This window comes from Ylistrum balloti, unplaced genomic scaffold, assembly GCF_031769215.1.
Source record: "Ylistrum balloti isolate Yb309-2 unplaced genomic scaffold, AGI_CSIRO_Ybal_v1 Utg371210, whole genome shotgun sequence".
Lineage (NCBI taxonomy): Eukaryota > Metazoa > Mollusca > Bivalvia > Pectinida > Pectinidae > Ylistrum > Ylistrum balloti.
The window spans coordinates 136,026-149,972 of NW_026782657.1; the positions used below are offsets into that span (position 1 = coordinate 136,026).

At 36.9% G+C, this 13,947-nt stretch overlaps 1 protein-coding gene and 1 non-coding gene across 2 annotated transcripts; one reads left to right on the top strand and one right to left on the bottom strand.

The window, feature by feature from the left end:
• The first annotated feature begins 325 nt into the window (after positions 1 to 325).
• Positions 326 to 489, top strand: LOC132561449 (U1 spliceosomal RNA). Its single transcript, XR_009554698.1, has one exon. It is a non-coding gene; the product is annotated as a U1 spliceosomal RNA (small nuclear RNA).
• A 2,320-nt stretch (positions 490 to 2,809) lies between these two features.
• Positions 2,810 to 5,517, bottom strand: LOC132561439 (transient receptor potential cation channel subfamily V member 5-like). Its single transcript, XM_060226168.1, has one exon. The coding sequence runs from the start codon at positions 5,515 to 5,517 to the stop codon at positions 3,250 to 3,252; it is 2,268 nt and encodes a 755-aa protein (XP_060082151.1). The 3' UTR covers positions 2,810 to 3,249.
• Positions 5,518 to 13,947: the final 8,430 nt, after the last annotated feature.

Genomic DNA, 13,947 nt, shown 5'->3' on the forward strand with positions numbered 1-13,947 from the left:
ACCGACATGTTCTTTGTTTCTTAACAGGTTGTCTCCATTTGCTTTGTCAGTGGCAACAAAATTCCTAGAGTTACTTCCCCTGTTTCAAAACATGTAACTGAGATAAAATTGGTCAAATAAGATACTTTTTATGTAATAAAGTAATGGATTATTTACATCATATTATACAATATAATAATGGTACTATTTTTATGAAAGCATTTAAGATGGTATTGCAGTTTATTTAAGTTATACACATTTTTCTCTTTCCATATGGTAATTTTTAAATACCTTGTCTGTAAAATTTTACATTTAGTTTATATATTCTCTTTTACAGTAACAACTCATACTTACCTGGTACAGGGGATACCGTGATCAGCAAGGCGGTTCCCCCAGGTCGAGGCCCTTCCATTGCACTCCGGTCGGGCTGAACCCTGCGATAATCCCAAATGCGGATTACTCGGGTACGCTATTTTTAAGTGTGGGGGTCTGCGTTCGCGCTAACCCTCGACCATAAACAATTCAAAAAGAGGACCATTCACTGGGGACGTTGATGGTAGGCAAACTTACTCAAGTATGCTTAACCAGCAAAAAATCCTCTGCATCCTCATGTTTCAAAACAACGATTTTTTTGACAGTGTGCCTCTTGGAGTTGTATGGTAAGTTTCTGTGCGTTCGTTAACAATAATAATTCTCCATTTTACCATTGCTCCTTGTATTGTCTCTGTACGTCGGACAGATCAAAGATTTCATTTTTTGTTTAGTGCCTAATTTCAAGTATTAATCACTTACGTTGATATAAACATTATGAGCGCATGTGTGTAAATCATAAGTGCTAAGTGTTAATATACTGTAATTGTACACATGGATACAAAGCTGTCTCTCTCGCCCGTCTCTCTCTCTCTCTCTCTCAATATAAAAGACAATATATACAATGTTCTATAAATAGCATTTAATTATGCTTTATATATTTTAATATGTGTATATATATATATATATATATATCAATAGAAAAGGGAGTTAATAATGGTCTTGTTATTTATGCCCAATCCCTTTCGCTTATTTTGAGAATACAACATGTTTAAGATGATTTATAATTTACAAAAAAAAACATACTCAATATAGATCAATGTGATTTTATTGTCCTGTATCATCACCAGTGATTTTAAATTTTAAAACTCAAAATATATACATATAGCCACATATAGTCAGCAAGCTTTGTCAGTAAAATATTATAAAACTATAAATGTTACGTAGATTTAAAAAACATTCTTGGTAAAGAGAGTATATTATTTTGTTAGTAAACAGAAATTTGCATATACACATGTTAGCGGTAAGGTGTCCTATTATATGACCTGTGCTAAATATCTATTTTTATCGAGTGTAGAACATTTGAAAACTTTAGACATTGACATATTACAAGCAGTACAATCAGTATAGATATCATGGATAATGATATTCATTTTCGATTTTCCGAAGCTTAAGTCCAAACACTTGGAAAGTTTCATGGCAAAATTGAAGGTTCCATGTGCGATACGAAGTGGATAGACTAAGATAACTAGTTTGATCCGTTGACGAACATAAAACGAATCTCGGGGTCGTAAATGGTTTTTGAACTGGCTCTTCGGAATCTTGAAAGGAATGTATCAGTCTGGTCCGTTTTTTCTCCTGAAGGCCGCTCAAGACCAGTCCAATTACTTCGCTTGCCATGAAATGTTCCAGGAGTGCAGACAGCAAAAGTAACCCCTGGATCTGGTGTATCGAGGAAGAACGATATTGCCTAACTGAAGCTAGATATTATTGTATACCATGGGAAAAGTTATTTCACCAACAAATAGCTTATTAAATCAAAGCTTCGGAGTCCTCATAATAACTTAATGTAACTAATGTTTCAATACACAGTGCATTTTTATACTTTTACATTTTCGTCATTTAGTGTACTAGACTTTAAAATGTACAATTTCAAAAAAGTCTCTTTTCTACCTTAACAAGCAATTAACTATCGTAAATACAGAGTGTTATTATGCACCCTTTGTAAAAAATCGTATAATTTAACATTATGTATAATATTTCATCAAAAATGTTTTATCTAAATAAATACAAAAAAATATATTTCAGCTCTCAATGTATCATTAAAATATAGCCTACGATTTTAAAATACAATGTTTTGTTTTATCACACAATGTTCTGAACTATTATCATACAATGTTCTATTCTATTATCATACAATGTTCTATTTTATTATCATACAATGTTCAATGTTCTATTTTATTATCATACAATGTTCTATTCTATTATCATACAATGTTCTATTCTATTATCATACAATGTTCTATTTTATTATCATACAATGTTCAATGTTCTATTTTATTATCATACAATGTTCTATTCTATTATCATACAATGTTCTATTTTATTATCATACAATGTTCAATGTTCTATTTTATTATCATACAATGTTCAACGTTCTATTTTATTATCATACAATGTTCTATTCTATTATCATACAATGTTCTATTCTATTATCATACAATGTTCTATTTTAAGACATACCGTACTAGAATTAACAGATTATTGATTTATATGACTGAAATAAAAAACAATACTTCGGTGGATTTTTAACATTATCAGAAAAGAGCAGCAATATAACTGTTCAATTCGTTGATTTCTATTATTGTATTGCTGATTACATAACTGTATTTACCCAGACGTATGAAGCAGCATTCCTTACCCAGTTCACAGTAAGTCAAGTTTGTGATGAAAAAAAGTGTTAATGTTCATCTGTCAACAGAGAATCATAACGAAATTGTGATATAGAATTGACATATGGAGAGAATGAATTTCGTTCATGTTAAGTATTTTCTAATGATTAAAATAACTTCACATTAGAGTTTCCACATGCTGCAAGGAGGCCAGAAGATCCGTTTTTGACTTCAATACCCACTCAACGAAAGATCCATCAATAAGTATGAACTCAGCACATTCACTTCAATTGCATCTTTATTTATTTATATTTTTATTTTTTTTTTATCTTATTCAGAATGTGACATGACCTGGATTTGACCTAGATATCAGTAAATCTTTCTTTTGTTTTTATTTTTATGTCGGTATATTCTTGTGATGTAGTAAACTGTAATTTGAATATAAAATTTACTCAGAGAATCATAACCAAGTTATGACTCACAAGAAAAATACATCTCTTTTAAAACATTTGGTAAAAACCACTAAAAATTGAGACTTCGGGGAAGAAACCCACCCTTGTATACAGGTTTAGTTTCGGGCGATTTTCTGTGATTGTCCATTGCCCCATTTGAGTACAGACACTTTTTTATTTTCGTTGTCAATGTATTCCTCATAGAAAGGCTGTTGTATGTTTACAGTAACGGATTCTGTTTGTTGGACGGGCTGATTGAAAGCGTTAGGAGTTTCGTCAACTTGTTCATTTTCAGATTGTTTGTCAGTCATTTTTAAGAAATAGCTATGATACAGAACGACCCCGTTTCGTTTTACAGGCCGTGTTTCAAATGGAATATTTGGGATAAACGTTTCACTCAAACGCCAAAAGGGATAGGATATTTCTTCTAAAAATAGTATCACAGAAAGTCGTTGAGTATGGAAAAATGCGATATCGTTTTCGCGCACTTTGGCACACGTTTCCGAAATCATTGCTATCAAAGAATTCAAAAGAACTAGGTATGTCATGGTTACGTACACCATGTAGACAATATAGGCCAACACGGGCTCCCTAGCCTGGTAAAGAACCTCAATATCGACAAGACCAAACATTAGTCGGGTGTTAGTGAGCAGTGTTCCAGCGAAAACTTGAATCGATTCGGTTGTGTCTTCACTGCCGTAAGCAGTTGGAACTCCGATGCCTTGGAACAAGACTTGGAAAGCAATAGTGAAGGAAACCAGAGACAAAAGGATAAATAATCCGAACCGAAGCAGATCTCCAAAAATTACTTTCTGTATCATTGCAACGTAGAAACTTACCGATCTGAAAGCACGACAATAGAAAATGCAAAACCACCATCCAGAGAGATTAGAGATAAGAAGAAAATAGGAATCATGCTTCTGGTTGATGTGGTACAGTGCTCCATCTACAAGAAGGCAAAATGAGAACAGAAACAACAATACAATGTATTCTATATCCGTTTTTAGGTATTGAAGGGTGTTAGGGCGTAGACATCTTGCCACAATTAGTAAAACGGTACAAGCGAAATAAGGTACACCCACGGTTAAAATGAGTGAGATGGAACTGAAGCTCACAAAGGCTCTCTGGACGTTCGTGATTGCAGACTGGGTAGAGTTGGAAGGGAAAGTTACCGAGGCCCATTGTATAGCATATATACTGTACCAGACCATGACGACAGCGTGATAAAACATCCAGAGAAAGAACTGTGTCCGATATGTCTTCCACTTCAGATCAATCAGCTTCTTCATCGGAGGTTGTTTTATAATGTCGAAGACAGAACTATTGTTCCTGGCAATCTTCGCATTACAGACCATCTCTAACACACTCTGGCTGTACTGAAACTTTTCTTTTTCGATTTCTCTCCCAACTTCTTCAATGCTTGGAGCTGCTGGGTTCAGGGAAAGTGTATCATCACACGGTCCCACTTTATTAGGTTTGCTGTGGTTCATTTCAACTTTCTTTTTTCTTTGGACTTTGAAATGAGTGACTGTATCGATGACTGATATGTCATAAAGATATGAGTCAAAAAGTTTGTCCTTGACGTTAGGGATCTTTTCATGATCCAGTATCACGTTGAATAGTTGTGGGACACCGTGCTTGGCGGCTAGCTGTAATGGTCGCATATTCTCATGGTTTGATAACTTAAAAGCGTATTTTGGCGCCAACGCAGATTTTCTATGGAGATCGTTCAAATCAGCTGCATTTTCGCCTCCGAAAGAGGAAAGAAAATCCCACATGGCTGTTACTTCCGGTATCTTATTCGGGTGTCTGGCTGCATGCTCCACTAGACAGTGGTACACCGTATTTCCCTTGCCATTCTGTGCCTTTATATGCTGACCTGTCATCTCGATCACTAATCTGGCAGTTTTTGTGTCTAAAGTAAGAGCTGCTACTATATAGGGTAGTTCTCCCTCCATGACAGTCTTGGAGAAAAGTGCACCTGTTACCTTGGGGTTGAATATGTTATTTCTTACAGTATCTCCAACTGTCAGATCAGAGGACAACAAATCCTTTATTTTTCTTAGTGTTTCGTTTTGATTTCTAACTATAAGGATATGCAAGGGGGTTTGCCCTTGGTGGCCATTTTGTTTACGACGTTCCAGCAGCTCGGGTGACAGTTTAACCAACTCTTGTATGATAACGTTTTGAGACTCGTCTAGATGCGCTGCTGCAAGATGAAGAATCGTATCGTCAGTCGTCCTTACAGGTTTCCCTCTCTCCTCATACGAACAATAATGATGCGTTAAGTTAGATCTAAATATGTTCGATGAGGCGTTGTTATGGAGGATATCTAGAGTTTTCTGAACATTCTTTCTCTCAATAGCAGCTTGAAGTTTCTCCATTTCTGACAAAGCAACATAAAAACTTTCTGTACAAAGCTCAATAGAAACAAGACACAATCAGGTAAAGTTGTAATATCACGCAGGTTTTGCTTCGATTTTGATTTCTCTCATTTTTCCGAAAAAGAGAGAGAAAAAAGAGGAAAAATTACAACGCCGGGACTTCGCAACATTGAATATTAAGATTAGTAATTAACACCAGAGTAGTTGATTATGTTGGTATTGTCGAATAAACAACAGCTTTTGTAGGGGAAAGATATACACATTCCATTTTCATAGAGACATAAATGGATTAAAACTAAATTTTTTTAATTTCCGATGATTTTACAAAAGAAACACGATTGAAAACAAATTTGATACAGTAGAGCCAACAATGAAGTAAACTGAATCATACAGCTGTTTCGTCCTTCTAGGATTCGTCAGTAATGTCATATCATACAGCTATTTCGTCCTTCTAGGACTCGTCAGTGATGCTACATCATACAACTGTTTCGTCCTTCTAGGACTCGTCAGTAATGTCATATCATACAGCTGTTTCGTCCATCTAGGACTCGTCAGTGATGTTATATCATACAGCTGTTTCGTCTTTCTAGCACTCGTCAGTGATGCTACATCATACAGCTGTTTCGTCCTTCTAGGAGTCGTCAGTGAGGTTACATCAAAGAGCTGTTTCGTAATGTCAGTGATATCATACAGCTGTTTCGTCCTTCTAGGACTTGTCAGTGATGCTACATCATGCAACTATTTCGTCCTTCTAGGACTCGTCAGTGATGCTACATCATACAGCTGTTTTGTCCTTCTAGGACTCGTCAGTGATGCTACATCATACAGCTGTTTCGTCTTTCTAGGACTCGTCAGTGATGTTACATCATACAGATGTTTCGTCCTTCTAGGACTTGTCAGTGATGCTACATCATGCAACTATTTCGTCCTTCTAGGACTCGTCAGTGATGCTACATCATACAGCTGTTTCGTCCTTCTAGGACTCGTCAGTGATGCTACATCATACAGCTGTTTCGTCTTTCTAGGACGCGTCAGTGATGTTACATCATACAACTGTTTCGTCCTTCTAGGACTCGTCAGTGGAAACTGCGCTGAACCAAAAACGAAATCATTGTGCAATTAATTCGCAAAATAAAATGAACTAGTAATTAACTGGATTACATTACAAAATTTCTATATTATACTCATGATTATCTACTGTACACCCCGAGATATCTTGAGTAAATTATCGATTATCTAGGTTATACACCGGGATAAGTAGTGAACACTCCGAATTATCTAGTGTACACTCCGGATTATTTAGTGTACATTACGGATTATCTAGTGTACACTCCGGATTATCTAGTGTACAATCCGGGTTATCTAGTGTACACTCCGGATTATCTAGTGTACACTCCGGATTATCTAGTGTACACTACGGATTATTTAGTGTTCTACCCGAATAACCTAGTGTACACTCCGGATTATCTAGTGTACACTCCGGATTATTTAGTGTACACTACGGATTATCTAGTGTACACGCCGGATTATCTAGTGTACACTCCGGATTATCTAGTGTACACTTCGAATTATCTTGTCTACACTATGAATGATCTAGATTACACTATGGAATTGTCTGGAAACATTAAGAAATTTATTTCGGAATCGTAACCTTCACAAATGAATAACCACTACCATCAATGTTTTCAGGAATCTCCGTGTAAATATTTCTTTTGTTCATAGTTCGCCATAGTTTTATCAGAATAGAGATTACGATGGTGTTGGCGTGTTGTTTGTTGTTTTTGTTAAGATGAGAAGATGCCTACAGATTTTTATTTTGGATTTTCTTTTAGTTTTTCTAAACACATTTCTCATGTTAAAGTTCGTTTAAGTAGGCCTAGTTCTTGGAATCAGACACTATGACACTATGGCAGGCCTGCGAGATAGGAATTGCTAATATATGAAATATCCTTCGACCTTGTCAAGGTCATTCCGAGATCTGCACTAGGCTTCTTGTAATCTTCCTGGTATAGAATTGTTTTATATAGTTTACCTATTGATTTAGTTGATCATATATAATATCAAATCTAATAAGTGAATTAAAGTATTTTCTTCAAACAAAGAACTAGAGATCACCTAGTAACACTGTTAGGTATTACTCACGGCGTGGTATACAGGTAGAAACTTGACGAACTCTTAATACCTGGAATGATAACCTTATAACATCTGATAAATCAACCCAGCCCCACGGACACGGAAAAGGTCGAAAAATAATATCATTGATAGTAGCTGGTCATAGTTTACATACGAAACTTTCAAAAATCAATTTCATCATAGAAAATCTATGATAAAATATATTGTTTTTTAAATACAGAACATGTTAATTAATTCCCGAATTTCGCTTTCACCATTCATAAGGTCGTATAAAGATCCAAAAACATAAACACTTGAAATCAGAATTACACACACTTACTTTATGGCCCTGGTAACTCAAAGTCTGTAAATAACAAACTGAGTCAGTGTTGATCCATCATAGGCTGAGAAATGTTTATGTTTATCAAAAAGACTAGTTTTTCATAGATCGAGAAACACCGAGAAAATTCCAACTCAGAATTTCTGTACAGTTAATTCACTTTTATTATATTATAAGCCCGTTGTCTGGTGAATTCAAACATGTAATGTACTGTGTATATGTCACTAGGGTAATATACTCTGGGGCGATTTCCATTGGCCGTGCCAGTTTAAAATCTATCCTGATATTGTAATATTGGAAATGACGTCACAGTATCAATTCTAAATAATTTGTCGTCCTTATTTTCACTTTAAAACCTGTCAAACAACTTTGTTTGATCAGATGTATCTTAAACTTGACTTTATGAGATATGGTAATGAAACTCGTCTCCGGGTTTTCATTTTTACTCGACAAGGCTGGCAAAAAAGGCTTCGAACACTTGTTTCGTGAAATCTCATATGGAATGAAAACCCATTTAATTTCTATATACGTATATATGAAAGCTGATGACATCACAGTGCATAACGTAAACACTTCTCTCACTCCCGATAGTTTAGCTGTCACTGGCTTACTTCGTCGGTAGTCAGCCCTGGAAACTGCTAGATCTTTCATCTGCACCTCGGGTTAACGACCGGATATGTCAAATTATCAGCCGTGTCGAATGTTTCGATTGTTCTACATAATTCCGTTTTTATTATTGGGCTTTTCTTTCGATCAGTCGCCTAGGATTCAAAAGTTAGGCCCTTGGCATCACTGACGAGTCCTTAAAGGACGAAACAGCTGTGTGATGTAGCATCAACTGTATGATGTAGCATCACTGACGAGTCCTAAAGGACGAAACAGCTGTATGATGTAACATCACTGACGAGTCCTAGAAGGACGAAACAGCTGTATGATGTAACATCACTGACGAGTCCTAGAAGGACGAAACAGCTGTGTGATGTAGCATCACTGACGAGTCCTAGAAGGACGAAACAGCTGTATGATGTAGCATTACTAACGAGTCCTAGAAGGACGAAAAAGCTGTATGATGTAACAACACTGACGAGTCTTAGAAGGACGAAACAGCTGTATGATATAGCATCATGACGAGTCCTAGAAGGACGAAACAGCTGTATGATGTATCATCACTAACGCGCCATAGAAGGGCGAAACAGCTGTATGATGTATCATCACTGACGAGTCCTAGAAGGACGAAACAGCTGTATGATGTAGCATCACTAACGCGCCCTAGAAGGGTGAAACAGCGGTATGATGTATCATCACTGACGAGTCCTAGAAGAACGAAATAACTATGATGTAGCATCACTGACGCGCCCTAGAAGGACGAAACAGCTGTATGATGTAACATCACTAACGCGCCCTAGAAGGACGAAACAGCTGTATGATGTAACATCACTAACGCGCCCTAGAAGGACGAAACAGCTGTATGATGTAGGTTAATTGTTTTGTTCTACTGTATTTAACTCTAAAGGATTAAAAGGTGCTTTTGATTTGTGTGTATTTTGCAGAAACTTTACCTTTACTTGACATCAATAACATTAATCCCCATGTTGGATTTATTTCTTAATCTTAATATCTTACCATACGTTATCTGTTAAAACTGTTGCTGTCAAGTCCTTATTTTGATGTTTCGTTGTCCATGTTTAATGAAAAATGTTATCTGTACAGCGGAAGAGAAAAGTTGGTATTTACCTGTTCGTATTGTAAACATCTCGGTCATTGTTCCGGTGTTGTAATATGCACCTTTAAAATAACTAGGAGATAAGACACCGTTGTTAGTTCTATGAAAATATTTCCACTAGAAACGTGAGGGACTTAGTCGTCCGATAATAGTTCAAAGTTAAGCAATAATCTATATAAGCGCTATGCAACTATGAAAAAGTTCAGTTTTGACATTTCTGGGTTTTGTGAAGCCATAAATTTTGATTTAAACTTATTTCATTGTTTTCAAACAAAATTAGTTCTTTCCACAATGGATATCCATATAAACTTTTACAAACATCACGTGACAACAGCAAATTATAGCAACGATAAATGCCTTGCTAACACTACAAATATAGAAGTTTGATGGAAATGAAGAGGTAAAATTGGGACAGAAAACGAGAAGTAGAACATAAACAAGTTATTTATACTGAATATGTAAACTAATGTGAAACACCTTTTTTATTTATTTATTTATTTATATATTTTTTCCCTTATTTACAAACCATTTACGGTCATATAACACGGATCCTAACTAATGTCTCACATTTAATCTCTTCCGATTCTCGTTTTCAACTTTTTTAGGAAATAATCATTTCTTTAAAAATAACTAATTTTTTTTGTGAGAATTTCAAACCAGAAAAAAAACCTTATGTTATAGGCACTTACTTTTCTGGATCAACAGAGCTCAAGATACGCTGTGAGATGTCAGATTGTCAATATGTGGTTTTAATAATTCGTGGGTGAAGAATGGATCCGTGAATGCAATGAAAATAAAACAAAAATAATGACAACATACTTTAAAATTAGCGAAATGTATTGGAACGTATAGCAACAGTGGTATTGAATCTAACTTTCTTAATATGTAAATTTTCTTCTTCTACTATATTGAGCAATAACTGCCTAAAACAACAATATTCAGGCATTACGATTTTTTTCAAATGTTATGGAGATACATACCTGTGCTTTCAGACTCTTCTGCAGGTTTACACCGAGTTAATTTCAACACTATTCAAAGGTTTTATATACTAGACAACCCTAATAAATATCTGCTAAGGAGTAGGATTGTCCCATTGCTGTAACCATAACGTTACATAATCGATATGTTCTACGTGGGAATATGTACGTAAACTGAGCCTCGTGCTATTACCTGTAGTATATATTTTTCAAGAACTCTAGGTCAGAATTTAAATATCCTTCTATAAAAAACAATTGTTTATTGCCGAAAGAAAGAGTGGAAAAGTCTGACTGCCAATTAAACACAATCATAATGTGGAGAGCCTATTGTGTCAAATACATGTAAGATATTCGTTACCATCTTTCTCCAAAGTTTTATAGCATGTAAAATTTTTGGAAAGGGTTTAATAATATGAAAAGACAATGGAATGCGTTGTAATAAACACGAACTTGAAGTCTGAAGTATGATTTTGATAGTTATAACAAGACAGTTCCTATATCAATAACAAAGCTGTAGACTGCCTGAGGAGTGTTTCTCAAAATGTTTTATGTCACAGGGCTGGGTGGTTTTGAAGAGGAAATAAAAAGGGAAAGAAATGACCATAACTGTTCAATCACGTACGTTTGGTGTAGCGAGAAAGTTGGCAGTTTGTTGTGCTGGTTTAAATTTAATATATTTATGAATTATAAAAATAGTGGTATCAGTTTTCCATAGAAAAAATCCCTCCCACCGATTCAGTTCCCTGTTATAACTGGGTCATAATGAAACGCTAGCATGCGTCAGTCACTTTTAACACTGTCCTTTAGACGGAACAGCTGACACTCGGCTGTTACACGAACAAATGACCCTCGGCTGTTACACGGAACAACTGACCCTCGGCTGTTACACGGAACAACTGACCCTCGGCTGTTACACGGAACAAATGACCTTCGGCTGTTACACGGAACAAATGACCCTCGGCTGTTACACGGAACAGCTGACGCTCGGCTGTTACACGGAAAACTGACCCTTGGCTGTTACACGGAACAAATGACCCTCGGCTGTTACACGGAACAGCTGACGCTCGGCTGTTACACGGAAAACTGACCCTTGGCTGTTACACGGAACAAATGACCCTCGGCTGTTACACGGAATAACTGACCCTTGGCTGTTACACGGAACAACTGACCCTCGGCTGTTACACGAAATAACTGACCCTCGGCTGTTAGACGTAACAACTGACCCTCGGCTGTTACACGTAACAGCTGACCCTCGGCTGTTACACGGAACAGCTGACCCTCGGCTGTTACACGTAACAACTGACCCTCGGCTGTTACACGGAACAGCTGACGTTCGGCTGTTACACGGAAAACTGACCCTCGGCTGTTACACGGAACAACTGACCCTCGGCTGTTACACGGAACAACTGACCCTCGGCTGTTACACGGAATAACTGACCCTTGGCTGTTACACGGAACAACTGACCCTCGGCTGTTACACGAAATAACTGACCCTCGGCTGTTACACGTAACAACTGACCCTCGGCTGTTACACGTAACAGCTGACCCTCGGCTGTTACACGGAACAGCTGACCCTCGGCTGTTACACGTAACAACTGACCCTCGGCTGTTACACGGAACAGCTGACGTTCGGCTGTTACACGGAAAACTGACCCTTGGCTGTTACACGGAATAACTGACCCTCGGCTGTTACACGGAATAACTGACCCGTGGCTGTTACACGGAACATTTGATCCTTGGCTGTTACACGGAACAAATGACCCTCGGAGTAGCTGTGTCCTTGTTTTTGCATTGAAGAGGCCTATGTGTTATACAAAGTATCAAACGAGAAGATAGAACTGGAATAATGTGATGCAATAAGACATGTTGAAGTTACTCTGTAGAAAACAGGAGGCCCATTGACTTAGACGGTCACGTGACAAATCTCAACCAAACTTGAGTTACGAAGAGCGTATTGATATAAGGTTGCATACTAAGCTTCACCAACATCTGTTCATATTTTTTTCAAAAGTTCCATGAAAAGAGCACAGCAAAGGGCCATAACTCCAAAAATGATGTTCGAATAAGTCTCATTTTAAACAGCCGATAAGATCTTATCGTAATAAGACTACATACCTAGTTTCACCAAGATCTGATCATATTTACTAAAGTTATCGTGTTCACAAAGTCAAAAAAGTAATTACGATTTAAAGGGCCAAAACTCTGCAAATTACCATGAAAATGGTCCTATTGTCGTACCTATCCGAGATCGTACTAAAATGAGATTGCATAAAAAGTTTCATCCAGATCTGTTCATATTTACTCAAGTAATCGTGTTCACAAGAAAAAAATGATCGCACGACGAAGGACGATGAACGATCGCTGTGTCACCATGACCTACGGACATGACTTCATATATATTCAGGGTCTTTTTTTCCAACGTTTGATCGAAAGTTTGAATATAATGGCCAAATCAAATATATGATATATAATTCAGTGATGTTACATATTTACACACATGGCATTCTCGTATTGGAAGAGATAACAAGAGATCCCAGAGGGATCTTTGCGCCCACCATTTGAGGATCTGTTTTCAGTTCTTGAAGATTTGTTTGTTACAGGTGTTGTAAATGTTCATGAACTGGTCTTCATTGAATGTACTCAATGATGGCACAAGATATTTTTATTAAGCACCTATTAGCAAATATCATTTGAAAAAGATCCCAAAGTATTATTAGATAGCAGTCAGTTACAGGTGGATAATGGACAATATGCTTGTGCTGTATTACTGTCGACATCCAAGATGGCTGCCTGTGGGCCACCTTGATTTCAAATCAGTCCAAAAAAGGTACAATGCACAACTAGGGACCAAGGGAAACCAATATCTATGAAATATCAGAAGGATCCATCCAATACTTCCTCAGATACAGCAGTAACAAGATTTCACTCTCACAATCCAAGATGGCTGCCTGTCAGCCATCTTGATTTCGGATCAGTCCCAAAAGGTACAATGCACAACTTGGAACCAAAGGGAACCTGCTTATGAAATTTGAGAAAGATCCATCCAGTACTTTCCAAGAAATAGCAGCAACAAACTTTTACATTCAAAATACAAGATGGCCACCTGTCAGCCATCTTGAATCCAAAAAAGGTACAATGAATCAGTCCAGTACTTTCCAAGAAATAGCAGTAACAAAAAAAAGGTACAATGCACAACTAGGGACCAAGGGGAACCTGCATATGAAATTTGAGAAAGATCCATCCAGTACTTTTCCAGAAATAGCGGTAACAAGAATTGT

What these genes read in the sequence shown, in the direction of transcription:
- LOC132561439 (XM_060226168.1), bottom strand. Translation starts at nt 5,517, where the DNA reads ATGGAGAAACTTCAAGCTGCTATTGAGAGAAAGAATGTTCAGAAAACT.